We start from the raw sequence: 13,693 nt of genomic DNA on the forward strand, positions 1-13,693 counted from the left end.
AAAGGAGCTACAAATAGTAGTATGATAAAAACGATAATAAAAATTTCATAATTTTACTAAAAAGCGTACCTAATATTTAAGGAATACGCTCATCTGTATCTAAGGCGGTATTTTTCAGTGTTGGTATCTAAAACCTTCCCTAGACAAAGGCCTTTATGGGTAATAGTAATCATCGGTTGGTATTGGCATATATATCTTTGTAAAAGTTTTCATGTCATGTAAAGCTTGAAGATGTACAAACATACAATCACTGGTACATGTAGAAAAACAGGTAGCTAGCAACACCTTACACCCATTATATAAGTGCATGCCTCACGCATCAGTTTGTTCAAGTACTACCATTAGAGAGGACAACTAGCTAGCTAGTAATCGCAAGAAAAAAAAATGGCTATAACAGGAAAGATAACACGTGAAGTTGAAATCAAATGTCATCGTCACCAGGTCTTTGAACTCTTCAAGCACAGGCCACACGACACATCAGTCGCCGACCCTGAAACTATTGAAGCTTGCCATTTAATTTCTGGTGAATGGGGTGTTCCTGGAGCTGTCGTTCAGTGGTTCTACTACCATGGTAAACTACGAACATATGAACTTGTTCTATGTTCCATCTATTCCAACTACACACACACACATATATATATATATATATATATATATATATATATATATATATATATATATATATATATATATATATATATATATATATATATATATATATATATATATAATACAATCTACTTCTGGTTTTTGCGTAGATGGAAAAAAGGAAACTGTGAAAGAAATCATTGAAGAAGTTGATGATGAATTACACAAAATAGTTTTCAAAGTGATTGAAGGAGATATCTTGGAGGTGTATAATTCCATGAGCTTCATCCTTACGACCAGAGATGTGGGTGATAAGAAGTTTGTTATCTGGACTATAGAGTTCGAGAAGGCGAATGCAAGTATACCGGATCCAATATCGTATCTGGACTTGGTTTGTGGATTAGCTCGAAATATTGATGCTCATTTTCTCAAGTAACCATGATGTCGTCGATATATTCACTAAATAAATGTTGCTGACATTATGCATGTATATCAGCTCCAACAGCGACTTGCTTGGTAACAACAGAATAAAGGGAAGTGAGATTGTTTAATAAATAAATGTCAGCTGCCGTATTTATAAATATTGATGCTTGTGAAGATACATATTTGTATAATTGTATTGTAAACTAGCATGGTGTAATGGTGTATTTCAATTACTTGCAATTGTTTCATCTTTTGCTTGATTTTTGAAATTAAAACTCACTTTTGGTAGTCACGTTTAGTGTTTATGTTTTTCTATTAGTTTAAGACTTCCAAATGGTTTAAGTAATGTGTAAAACAATGGAATGGTTTAAGACTTTTATTTTGCTTTTTAAGGTTTTGATCAGCTGCCCCGGCGGGCAGGTTGGACAATGGCCGAGAACCCTAAAATCGTGTAGGGCCCATTTTAGAAATGTGTTAGTGTTTGTATAGGAGGCCCATATATTTATTTTTCAGTTTTCAATGCCAATCGTCCCCTCCTTTCTAATCTGTTGAAGAAAGACCGAAATCAGTTATCAGAACATCGATTCATCATCTTCATCAGGGTTTTAACTTATAGTTTTCTGATTTGTATGAAATTTGTTGATCGATTAAGCCTTCATCCATCAAGAATCTTAGAAACAATCAGGTAAGAATAAGAACTCGAGTTTTGATTTCCTGATTTCTTAGATTTATCTGTTTTTTCATTGTCTGATTTCTTCTCTTTTATCCTCCAAATCGATTTTGTTGCCCCAGAACCGATTTTTGAGTTCTGAGTTCGATGATTATATCAGAGTATCAAAATACAAAGTGTTTTTTTTTCTTCTGATTTATCTTATCACGCAAAGTTATCGACTTTACTCTTGTGTTTCTGGTTTTAATCGTTCTTTAAAGGCCAATCAAACACAATTTTTTTTCTTCTGATTTCTCTTGAGAGGCCCAAAGTGTTTTAATTTATTGTTTCTGATTTTTTTTTTCAGTTTTCATATGCGAATTTTGATCGTGTAAGTTTCTATATGTCATTAGTGTAGGTGATTGAATAACTGAAAAAAAATATTAATAATAACAATAAATAATAAAAAATGTCTAAAGAACAATCTTTTTGCTAAAGTATAAAAACTGAAATAAAGTCATTACGTATTGGTCTTATAATCGATTTAGTCCTTATATTTTTTTTTATTCAATTAAGTCCCAAATACCGGTAATTGTATTCAATTTAACCTCTTCACCCGGTCAACAGGTCATCCAACTTTCAAAAATTACATTTTTGGCCCAGATTTGAAAATTATTACAAATTTGGTCCAAAATTTACACTTTTGGCCCAGATAATAATATGTTTCTTAGAAAATATTTATTTTAAAGCCAAAATAAATAAATAAATGATGAATTATTTGGCAATGTTAAAAAAGATTTGATGGACAAAATTGACCATCACATTATTTATGATGATTTTGCTTCTAAAAAATCACGTAAATGTAAATTTTATAGTTTTCTATGTTTATATAATAGGGTTCAAAGCATGTTATAACCTGGCATTTTATTGTTTTGTATTATTAATTTTCAGTTGTTTGGCTGAAGCCTTTTTCTTTTATATTGGTAGGGAGTCTTACTTGCAACTATATTTTATTTTAATTAATAAAATTTTCTCGTTATACCATCCTATTTTAAAATATAATAATAATAATAATAATAATAATAAATAAATAATAAAAAAGAGTAAATTACACTAATGGTCCCTATGGTTTGGGGTAAGCGCGTTTGACCCCTAATTTTTTTTCTAACTTGGATCGTCTCTATGGTTTTATTTTATTGCATTGTTGGTCCCTGATGGACTTAAAATGACCAATATACCCTTATTTACATATTATTTTATTTATTTTTAACTAATTAAAATAAATTGTTTAATATGTATGGGTCCCACCTTAATCTCTTCGTCCTTCTCTTGAATATGTAGGTGTATTCATCTACCTTCTTCTCTCAAATCTCACCTGGGAATACCAAACCAAATCCTCTCATCTCTCTCCCTCTCTCAACTTCGACGAAGTCATACCACCATCACCTACCAAATACCTAACAACATCGTTGTCACTGCCTGTCGAGTGTTGCGATTTGGGGGCGGAGGTGAAAGCGGAAGGTGGTGGAGCCACCGACTCATTATCCAAATTTAGAGCAACTCTCCATCTCCGATCCGACGTCCTCATATGCCTCTCACCTCCGATGTAGCCATCTCTGCCATGACGGTAATCGAGGAAAACTCATCGGATATGCCATGGCGGTAATCGAGGAAAACTCATCGGATATCGGTCCTCCGAACTGGAACACTCATCTACGCCTCTCACGTGAACAATTGGGTTTAATGAATAACTTGTTTTGTTATTATTAAATGATTTTCGCTGACGGTTCTTGAAGAACAACTGATGAACTAATGGAGAACAAGATGATTTTGGTTTGTTGATTATCATGTTTTTTTTAAGATGAACTGGTCAAGAACAGATGAAGATGAGGACGGTTTTGGGTAATTTGGGTGGTTTGATCTGAAAAATTAGTTGGATTCAATGGGTTGATGTTTGTTGAATCCGATAATAGTGATGAACATGATTTAGGTTCCAATTGATTCAATTGTCCGGAAATTTCTTTGGGTAAATTGATGTTTTGTTAAATTTCTGATTCCTTGTCAAAGTTTTCCCGAATGATTTAGGTAATTTACTCATTTGTAACTAAATAACTAATGCAGATTTGTTCAATGAAAATTGTTTCTGGATTTGATTTAGGTAAGAAATAGAGGGAGACTGGTTTGGATTTTTGCAAATTTGGCTTTTCTGGATTTGATTTTCAGGGAGGCTTTATTTTTTTGTTTTGATCTTTTAACATGCAGGGGGGTTTGAAAGGTTTAAAACACAGGGATAGATACCGGAATTGGTGGTCGAAGATATTTGTTGGAGTTGGTAGTTGGAGATTTGTGTTGGAGAAGGTGGTCAGGTATCGGTGAAGGAAGACCGATGAGAAGGACGAATGGATTTGGGTAGGACCCATACATATTAAACAAATTTTCTAATCAATTAAAAATAAATATAATAATTAAAACAATAAATAAGGGTATATTTGTTATTTTAAGTCCATCAGGGACCAACGATGCAATAAAATTAAAAGATAGGGACGGTCTGAGATAGAAAAAAAAAGTTAGAACCAAACGTACAAATTAACCAAAACCATAGGGACCATCTATGTAAGTTACTCAAAAAAATCTATACATCTGTAGCGAACGACCTCATTTTTTATTTTTCTTGTAGTGTCAAATCGTCTTCAGACCACCCTGGATCATGACCTTTAAAGCGTTAAATCGTTTTTTTTGGTATTTTGGTTCCCATGTAACTAACATCTCTCCATGTGGACAAGATTTAAGACTCACCGGAAATCAAACTCACCGAAAACCTTTTAATTAATATAGAGTGTCGTCTTACCATAGAAACTTCATAAAATTGATGACGTCTTAGCTGGTTCAGAACCAAATGAGATGGCTAGCAATCAGCCAATCAAGCAAGCGTTGAAAGATAGTAAATTGTCAATCATTTGAACGACCTCATTTTTTATTTTTCTTGTAGTGTCAAATCGTCTTCAGACCACCCTGGATCATGACCTTTAAAGCGTTAAATCGTTTTTTTTTTGGTATTTTGGTGCTCTTAAATAAATGCACAAGAGAAATCATTGATTCCCATGTAACTAACATCTCTCCATGTGGACAAGATTTAAGACTCTCCGGAAATCAAACTCACCGAAACCCTTTTAATTAATATATAGTGTCGTCTTACCATAGAAACTTCATAAAATTGATGACGTCTTAGCTGGTTCAGAACCAAATGAGATGGCTAGCAATCAGCCAATCAAGCAAGCGTTGAAAGATAGTAAATTGTCAATCATTTGAACCAATCAAACCAGTGGAAGATACGCCTTTCAAGATTAGATCATTTTCCAGAAAATCAACGAACCCTTCAAATAATTTCTCCCCAAAACCAAACACTTTACAAGTCAGAAATTTTCTTATGGCGAACAAAAAGATGGATTTGATCCTAAGGATATGGAAATGAACGGTGTAGGGTCAACATTCTATACAACTGAGTCAATCACATGAGTCATGAGGTTCATCAACATGTGTTTCCTCACTATGGTGGATTTCGGGTGCAAGGATGCACGTATTAAAAGTAAAAACATAATAATTTGTTGGTGACTATAAATATGTCAACTTTTTTACTATTGTTAATGTGTATATTTACCGTTCAACATCAATCCTCACTACTAGAAAAACAGCCTTTTACGACGCGCAATGCGTGTTGTAAAACGTCTCAGACGACGCGCAAATGCGTGTCAAGGAAGGCCCTGTCATAACGAGAGACCACACGCTTTTGCGCGTCGTTTATAAACGACGCGCATTTACGACGCACATTTATGACATGCATTTACGACGCTCATTTACGACACGCAATGCGTGTCAAGGAAGGCTCTGTCATAAAGGAAGATGACACACATTTGCGTGTCGTAACCTTACGACGCGCGTTTAGGACACGCATTGCGTATCATTAAAGCCCCTGTCATAAATGAAGATGACATGCATTTGCGTGTCATAAACTTCAGCAGCCATTTACAATATACATTTACGACGCGTCTTTACGATACTCATTTACGCATAATACAAAAATATGTAAACAAATATATACCAAAACAATCAATTTCATCCAATAACATCATGTGAAAAAATTCTCATACATTGGTATTACGGGATCTAATTGTACATTGTTATTAAGAGGTTTTCCCTAACTATATAACCTAATACTACATTGCTATTAAGGAACACCTTGTTTTTACTTCTTATTGTTATGTTTCTGTTCCCACATGATACTTGTTTTCATCAACACAAGCAAGTGTGGTTAGTGAAAGTGTATACCACTCCCATGGTGCATCCCTTCAGGATTGGCCACTCCAATCCACTTCCCTTGAGAACATTCCACCATTAATCAGAATCAGAATAACAAAAAACAATCAGAAAAGGTAAGATGAAAAACAAAATCAAAGATATAGTTATGTCAAATTCCGAAAACAATTACCCTAGCTGCATTTGTTCAATTTGCTGTCCCACTCCAATCCACTTCCCTAGCTGCATGTGCTGTCAAACTCCATCTAAGTGTCCTTGCACAACCGAACAAACAAACATGACTATCAAAGATATAGTTATGTCAATTTCAGAAAAAAAAAATACCCACCTGACCATTTATAGAGTCTATATCTATTCGTAGTCGTCTGGTATTTCAGCAAACATGTATTACCTTTGAGGATGAAAACATTAAGGTTGGATCCATGGAAACTAGAAATCAAAATTTCAACTTATGAGATAAATTAAAAAGTAGAAATTGAAGCTTAATGATGATCTCTTACCTGTTGTAGCATCCACATAATACTCCCACATCCATTTCATATAACATTTTGTACACAACTTCATTTGACCACCATATGTCCTATATCCAAACAATTCCAACTCATTTAGCTGCAACCAATAGATATTATCATAGGTGCGTAAAGCAAAGGTATTACAACTCATCCTTGTGGTTTCATTTTATGTGCAACCTTGGTCCCTGTGTCATTAAATCATTAAATCTAACTACTCAGTTTTTTAAACATGACCATTTTGCCCTTCGACCAAACTAATAAAAAAGCACCATAGGGTCCAAAATGGTGTGTTTTTTATTTGTAAATATACTTAAATATATAGATATGCATATGCATATACATATAGTAAATTACAAATTTGGACCGTATGGTGTGTTTTTTATTACTTTGGCCCAAGGGCAAAATGGTCATATTTAAAAAAACTAACAGCTGAGTAGTTAGATTTAACGATTCAATGACTCAAGGACCAAGGCTGCACATAAAATGAAACCACAAGGACGAGACATGCAACAAAAATCAAAATTGGATTCCACCAAACTACAAGGTCCATTTATGTAATTTACTAAGGTAGAAAAGTTTTTGCAGTATTTATGGATTTCAAATTTTTTTTCCAGGCAACATATAAAGTAAATCAGTGAATTTATTTATTATATATCTATTTTGCAGGAAAATGAGGTGAGATTCTTGGAAGATAAACAATGTGTTGTACCAAACAGTAGTTTCTGTTGGAGCAGATAAGAGAATTATCGGGTTTGATTTACACACTGAAAAACCAGATTATAAGCACCAAATAGAAAGCAAATGCATGAGTGTTGTACCAAATCCATGTGACTTCAACCTTTTCATGGTTCAAACCGGGTAAATTGCAATTGATTCACTTATATGGTAAAAAAGAAACAACCTCTTATTCTGTGCTAATATTTTGGCATATTTTAATATACTTACTTGCAGGACTCCACAAAAGCAACTAAGATTGTTTGACATAAGGTTGAAGCATACAGAAATCCATGAATTTGGTTGATGATTCTAGAAGAGATATAATCACACGCATACGGTTGACTCTTGTTTTCAGATAAAAATATTTTTTACCATCAGAAAATTTACCTGAGCAGAAAAGAATGTAGATTTGATCGAGGAATATTTATCAGCTTCAAAGATTATATAAGTTTGTGAATCTCTTCTGCAGCACATCAGATGTGCTTTTTCCTTGAAACTATGCTGCTACTTGAGATACTATAGAAAGGAAATGTGATTTGGACATAAGAGAGAGAGAGAGAGAGAGAGAGAGAGAGGGAGGGAGGGAGGGAGGGAGGGAGGGAGGGAGAGGGAGAGGGAGAGAGGGAGAGAGGGAGGGAGAGGGAGAGGGGGAGGGAGAGGGAGAGGGAGAGAGAGAGAGAGAGAGAGAGAGAGAGAGGGAGAGGGAGAGGGAGAGGGAGAGGGAGAGGGAGGGAGGGAGAGGGAGAGAGAGGGAGGGAGGGAGGGAGAGGGAGAGCGTCTCGCTCTCGCTAGAGAGAGAGAGAGGGAGGGGGAGGGGGAGAGGGAGAGGGAGAGGGAGAGGGAGAGGGAGTGAGGGAGAGAGAGAGGGAGAGGGAGAGGGAGAGGGAGAGGGAGAGGGAGAGAGAGAGAGAGACCACTAGTTCCTGAGTTAAATTGGGTACAACAGCAATGAGCATTTCTGGAGCACACTTGAAGATTTCGTATATAATGGCATGATATGAATCTTTAAGCTCATAATTTAGGCCATCTCTGTCCAAGATACAACAGTTGAGAAAACGACAAACCACCGGTTGAAGCACCTGACTGCAACCTTCAATAACGGAAACACCAATTGAAGCACCTGACTCCCATGTGATCACCAAGAAGTAGCACATTGGTTCTCTTTTTCACAGAGGCACCATCGATCACATGCTCATCAATTTCACCAAGTTATCATGAAAAGAAGCAGCCATATCAAGAGCATGCTCATTCTTATTCAAACTATGAATCAACTTCCCTGAAAAAACCATAAAGTTTCATACTTTTAAAGAAACAAAACCAATTCAATCTTATTATATAAACCATGAATCAAGAATTTACCTGTAAAAGCTACTAGGTTACCATTCTGGTCAAATTTCATCCGGTTTGATACAATCTTAACATTTTTGAAAGTTCTATGAAGTTTCTGGCGAAGAACCTGATGAAATTGAGATGATCAGAGTTATAAATTGGAAGCATTAGCTCTATATTTCAAGATTAGCTTTACTAATTGGTTAACTTACCTCCTCAATAATATCTGCTAGACCTGCAGAAAATATAAGAATTGGGACATCTCTCTCCTGCAGATTTAAAAGAATTGAGTTTACTTTACTATTAAAGAAACCCTTCAAATGATGCTAAGATGGGAAGGAAAATGTCAAAACTTGCATCTAAAAACTCAAAAAGCTCAACTACACCTTTTCTGAAAGCAATCATGGCACCAGCCACAGAGTTTCTTATTGCATCATATGTAAGGCCACCTTCAATAAGGAGACCACAGAGTTTCTTATTCCACAGGGTCTTTCCCCACCTACATTGAGTTAAGAATGATGGTTTAGCTTTAGTATGTATTATATTTATCTTGAAGTACTTAGAAATGGAAATTTAGATACCACTCTTCCATGAGCTTTGTTTTTTCATCAATTGGAATTTCAGGGTCAAATTCTAAAGGATGATAGTAGTTGAATAACTCATCTCTCTTAGCATTGTACTCAGGATTCTCCTGTTGCAGGAGGGTATGACTAGCTACAATTGCAATTAGACAATAGTTTAATCGCACATCAAACACATAATAACAATAACGAATGTGTTACTCATTCAAATTTTTTAATAAATCACAAACATACAGTGTCCTTTAAATCCATCAACCCAAAACTTTGTCAATGTGTTGTCAAAATCTGCAATAACCTACAGTTTAAACAATTAAATAATTGCAAAAAGTTAGATCGATAATCATTAAATCTAGGAAGCGAAAAACGGCCTGCATGCATCAGCATTTCAGTATTAGAATAAAGATCAAGAAAACTGGTGACAACTCATGATTGACGCAACAAGTATCCACCCGCGCCATCTCATTTGAAGTCGGCAAGGCCTGCATGCATCCTGAAAATGTACGTTGTTGCTTCAGCAGCGCTACAATCCAAACCCCAATTATAGCTTAATAATCATCCAGTTATAGTAATAAAAAATACAAACGATGAATGAAAGTAGGTTGTTATTACCTGTTACTTTTCCTCTATTCTCTGCTTGAGGTGCAGCTGCTGATGGCCATGACTCAAAATTAGTCTTGAATTCAACCGTCTCATAACCTTGAATTAATCGGGTTACAAGGGTGGATTTTGGTCGACCATGAGCAGTGATATACTCCTACAAATGGACCTTAACGGTGAGAATCACTCGAAGGGTAAAAATGTAATTAACCAAATCCTATCTCAGCACCCTGCATGGCAGCTTTTCTACCATCAACTTGTGTTGCTCTACCAACCCACACAAAAACCTCCGCCCCACAGTCCATTAGATAACATTTGTCGTTTTCCAGGGTCGATTTCGTAAATCTTGTAATTTCATCCTTCACCTCTGATCCACCAATGCTACAAAAAAAAAAAAAAAAAAAAAAAAAAAAAAAACAAATTTAGAATTATGTAAAGATAATTTGTCAGATAAAGAATAAAGAAAACCAAAAGGATATTCGTACTTAAAAAGTTTGCCAGGTGTCCTGTCTAGAACTATATCATCATCACCAAGAACCTTCTTGCCAATAGGAGCAAACCCTCCAAAAATAACCCAGAATTCACCTGAATCACCTTCTGCTTGTAGTTTTCCGTCATCTGAAATGATTTATAAAAACAAAAATAAAAAAAGGGTGATAAATATAAATATAATCATATCATATGCTATAAATGTATATCCCATACCAACAATTGCAACATTGCATGTTCCCTCATGATAAGTTTCCTTTAAATACTGAATGACCTCTAGAGATTTAGCTCTTTCTTGAATGTTTGAGTTTGCTCCATTGAATTGAAAGATCTTCTCTTTAGTATCCAAGATAAACACATCATCATGATTCAGCAAAGATCGAGAGAATTGAATCCAATTCACATGAACAACTCTTTTCCCTTTGCTTATGTACAATCTTGTTTCAAATTCCATTTCTTCAGGTTTCTTGAATCCAGTTGCAACACCACCTTCAAGTGGCACAATACATGGTTTGAAATATGACAAGAAAAAGACTCATGGAAGGAGAGAATATCTGAGAATAGAACTAAAAACAGAAAGCCCATGAATCTTTTAACATAAAGAAGAGTTACTGAAACCAACACCAGTACTATGATGAACAATTTCATTATATTTGTTCTAAGAGGCAAAAAATCAAACAGTTGGTGTGCACTGAATACCCATTTATTCATATCAATACCTGAAAGGGCAAGGTTAAAGAGAGTATCAAGGTCAATATCAGCTGCTTCTTTGGCGTCAAACAGGATGGAGGGACGGGTAAACGGTCTTTTGAGAGGGTCTGTGTCGGCTTTGACAATTGACCTGATTGCCTGCAGTTGTGAGGCGATTGACGTCGCCATTTTTGCTCTTTTTAACACGCTTAAACAGAGATGGTTGGATCCCTAAACTGGTTGTTGGATTGTACCAATGTCCAGGATATGATAAACACTAAACCCCAGAGTAGAGTGGTTGTTGGTGGCAAGTGCCAAGGAGGGGTTACCGACTTCAAATGAGATGGCGCGGGTGTATAAGCCCTTTAGGGTTTATGTTTTCCTGTGTGTACCAAATATTTTGCAAGAAAGACAAGGTGAGTGACCGAAATCCTCAACCTCTATGCACACAGCAGTTTCATCCGACTCCAGCGTATTAGCGACCGAAAACGACGGGGAGGAGGAGGAGGAAGGGACAAGGGAAAGCAATCAGAGTAAGGACACGGGAGAGAAAAATGACACATGATAGAAATAGGTGAAGATAATGATTGATTGTTATTACGATTTAAGTGAGATATGCGAAGCCATGGGAGATCTCTATGAAATCGCAGGTTGGGTTTTAGGTTAGAGAGAGAGAAAGGAAGACGAAGATCCTAGGCTTCTTTCTTGTTAATTGGAAGCGGAGGGGGTTTTAATTTTTCACATAGAATAGGCGGCCATTTTTGGGAATTTCATTTCCGGCTTAAAACGCGTGTTTCATTAAAAAAATATAAAGCGACACACTTAGATGACACATATTTTACGATAGGCGTCCTCCGTACTTTTTTTTTTCTGACACACACTAATTTCAGGACGCGCAACTAGGCTCTATCAGTTGTTAAGGGATTTCTTTTTCAATAGTGATTTGAGGCGTTGTCTTTATATTTTTGGCTTTTTGTATTGTACTTTATATTTAATATACCATCATGTACATGGCACGTGGAGAATGACCAGGTCTGAAATAGAAATCAAATATAGGGAATTCTTTGGGAAAATATCAAAATTACTGCTAGAGCCTAGTTGGGACAACAAGCTAGCTAGGGCTCGCAAGAAAAAAAATATGGGTACAATAGGTAAGTTAGTCCGTGAAGTTGAAATCAAAAGTGATATTAACTTGGTTTATGAAATCTACAAACACAAACCAAACAACTCTGCAGTCATCTCCCCTGATAAGGTTCAAGGTTGTGATTTTGTTTCAGGTCAATGTTGTGATCCTGGATCTGTCATTGGCACTTCATCCATGGTATACTATTTCAACTATGATAATTCAACATGAAAATTTGTTCTATGTGTGATCGTGATTTGTTATCATCAATGTTATTTAAGTGTAATGGGATTACTTTGTTGACCAATAGTGATATTTATAAATATTAAACAAGTAAGGAAGGTGTGGAGTACACACATGTTTAAGTTTGTTCAAGTTTCAAAGTACACTGTCATTTAGGGGAGAAGCCCCTTAACGAACGGGGGTCTGGGGGCAGCGCCCCTCTGAGCGGGGTCCAAGGGGCGGCAGCCCCTGGCGGGGTCCAAGGTGCAGAGCCCCTGGTTGGGGTCGAGCTGTCATATGACAGTTTTATGTCAGTTTTTATGGTTTTATGACAGTTTATGTCAGTTTTTATGGTTTTATGACAGTTTTAAACTGTCATATGACAGTTTTAGTTTTCAGACAGAGATCTTAAAGTTGGTTTTGGTCTTATTTCTGGTACATACAAAAATATCATCTCATTCTCTGTGCTTATTTCTAATTACGGTTTTTTTCGTAGATGGAAAAGTCGAAACTGCAAAAGAAATAGTTGAAGAAGTTGATGATGAATTACACAAAATTGTGTTCAAGGTGATTGAAGGAGGAGTGTTGGAGGTTTATAATCCCTTAATCCTCACGGTTAATATTGAAGATATGGGTCATAACAAGTTGGTTATCTGGACTATGGACTTCGAGAAGGTAAATGGTTGAATGCAAATATGCCTGATCCAACACCATATTTAGACTTGCTTTCTGCTGTAGTCGGAGATATGGATGCTTATTTTCTCAAGCAGCCATGATGGTGACAATAAAAGGAAGTGATTGTCCAATAAAAAAAATATATTCGATATATTTGTGACGAATATTGCATAATTTGTGATTAAAGAACATTTTGTAATTACAGGTTATAATTGTTGTAATTACTAGATTTCAAGTGGAGAAACCAATTAGTAATGAAATGAAATAATGGAATCCATGTCTAACGGATGAAACCTAAAATGCGTACGGTTTTAGTTGCCTTTTGTTCGTAGTATTTTGTGGGATTTTATAGGAATAAAAATTTAATTCCGTCCAACTCACACGTTTAGATGCAAAAATACATTTAAAAAGGTAATCCAGAGAAATTCAACAAAATACTTTACTACATGGTTTCAATATTCTAAATTTTTCAAAAAATCTACATCAAGGATAAGATTTGTGCACTTTATTATGGTGAAAGACAACCGCTAAAGGTTGATATCCGTCTCAACTAGGGGTGGCAAATCGGGTCATTGTGTCGTGTTTCTAAATGACACGACATGAAACGAAAATGTTTTTTGTAACACGAACACGACACGACACGACATATGTTGTGTTCTTTTTAACTAACACGAAAACAAACCAATTAATAAACTACAAACACGACAAACACGACACGACATGACAAAGATAACATAATATAACAATTAGTTTATTTAATTAATATTTAATCACACATAACACG

The 13,693-nt window shown here is 35.7% G+C and overlaps 3 protein-coding genes and 2 pseudogenes across 9 annotated transcripts; 2 read left to right on the top strand and 3 right to left on the bottom strand.

Annotated features, from left to right (window-relative positions):
- The first annotated feature begins 251 nt into the window (after nt 1–251).
- On the top strand, nt 252–1,251 carry LOC145166098 (MLP-like protein 31). The gene is made up of 2 exons (XM_079085025.1): nt 252–571; nt 759–1,251. Exons 1-2 carry the CDS (start codon nt 385–387, stop codon nt 1,022–1,024), a joined length of 453 nt encoding a protein of 150 aa, XP_078941151.1. The 5' UTR covers nt 252–384; the 3' UTR covers nt 1,025–1,251.
- Nucleotides 1,252–5,791: 4,540 nt separating this feature from the next.
- LOC145162432 (uncharacterized) lies at nt 5,792–7,848 on the bottom strand. 5 transcript variants are annotated; one of them, XM_079081580.1, is made up of 5 exons: nt 7,591–7,848; nt 6,475–6,554; nt 6,366–6,403; nt 6,147–6,228; nt 5,792–6,034 (listed from the first exon to the last, which is right to left on the bottom strand). In XM_079081580.1, the coding sequence occupies exons 1-4, from the start codon at nt 7,675–7,677 to the stop codon at nt 6,209–6,211; spliced, it is 225 nt and encodes a 74-aa protein (XP_078937706.1). In that variant the 5' UTR covers nt 7,678–7,848; the 3' UTR covers nt 5,792–6,034; nt 6,147–6,208. The 5 variants fall into 5 exon arrangements, with proteins under 5 accessions (XP_078937706.1, XP_078937705.1, XP_078937704.1 ...); XM_079081579.1 differs by having other exon boundaries at nt 5,792–6,029; nt 6,303–6,403; XM_079081578.1 differs by having other exon boundaries at nt 6,303–6,403.
- Nucleotides 7,849–7,971: 123 nt separating this feature from the next.
- LOC145163732 (uncharacterized) lies at nt 7,972–9,571 on the bottom strand (annotated as a pseudogene). Its single transcript, XR_013739722.1, has 7 exons — nt 9,563–9,571; nt 9,348–9,408; nt 9,114–9,246; nt 8,890–9,031; nt 8,745–8,801; nt 8,563–8,659; nt 7,972–8,479 (listed from the first exon to the last, which is right to left on the bottom strand). The product of XR_013739722.1 is annotated as an uncharacterized LOC145163732 (transcript).
- On the bottom strand, nt 9,196–11,623 carry LOC145166099 (villin-2-like). Of its 2 annotated transcripts, XM_079085027.1 has the most exons (7): nt 10,919–11,623; nt 10,416–10,688; nt 10,196–10,328; nt 9,723–10,091; nt 9,537–9,633; nt 9,348–9,408; nt 9,200–9,246 (listed from the first exon to the last, which is right to left on the bottom strand). In XM_079085027.1, exons 1-4 carry the CDS (start codon nt 11,076–11,078, stop codon nt 9,917–9,919), a joined length of 741 nt encoding a protein of 246 aa, XP_078941153.1. In that variant the 5' UTR covers nt 11,079–11,623; the 3' UTR covers nt 9,200–9,246; nt 9,348–9,408; nt 9,537–9,633; nt 9,723–9,916. The 2 variants fall into 2 exon arrangements, with proteins under 2 accessions (XP_078941152.1, XP_078941153.1); XM_079085026.1 differs by having other exon boundaries at nt 9,196–9,246; nt 9,348–9,633.
- Nucleotides 11,624–12,027: 404 nt separating this feature from the next.
- On the top strand, nt 12,028–13,177 carry LOC145163733 (kirola pseudogene; annotated as a pseudogene).
- Nucleotides 13,178–13,693: the final 516 nt, after the last annotated feature.

The sequence above is a fragment of the Lactuca virosa genome, chromosome 3, assembly GCF_052849685.1.
Source record: "Lactuca virosa cultivar CGN04683 chromosome 3, Lactuca_virosa_CGN04683_v6, whole genome shotgun sequence".
NCBI classification, from domain to species: domain Eukaryota; kingdom Viridiplantae; phylum Streptophyta; class Magnoliopsida; order Asterales; family Asteraceae; genus Lactuca; species Lactuca virosa.

Bases quoted from the DNA above. Each gene is read 5' to 3' on its own strand.
- LOC145162432 (XM_079081577.1), bottom strand. From the start codon at position 7,677: ATGTGCTGCAGAAGAGATTCACAAACTTATATAATCTTTGAAGCTGAT. The intron at 6,555-7,590 runs GTAAATTTTCTG...GTTTGGATATAG, and splicing joins CTACATTCTTTTCTGCTCAG to GACATATGGTGGTCAAATGA. The intron at 6,256-6,302 runs GTGGGTATTTTT...TATCTTTGATAG, and splicing joins TAGACTCTATAAATGGTCAG to TCATGTTTGTTTGTTCGGTT.
- LOC145166098 (XM_079085025.1), top strand. From the start codon at position 385: ATGGCTATAACAGGAAAGATAACACGTGAAGTTGAAATCAAATGTCAT. The intron at 572-758 runs GTAAACTACGAA...GTTTTTGCGTAG, and splicing joins TCAGTGGTTCTACTACCATG to ATGGAAAAAAGGAAACTGTG.
- LOC145166099 (XM_079085026.1), bottom strand. From the start codon at position 11,078: ATGGCGACGTCAATCGCCTCACAACTGCAGGCAATCAGGTCAATTGTC. The intron at 10,689-10,918 runs GTATTGATATGA...TGCCACTTGAAG, and splicing joins CTTTAACCTTGCCCTTTCAG to GTGGTGTTGCAACTGGATTC. The intron at 10,329-10,415 runs GTATGGGATATA...AAATCATTTCAG, and splicing joins ATGCAATGTTGCAATTGTTG to ATGACGGAAAACTACAAGCA.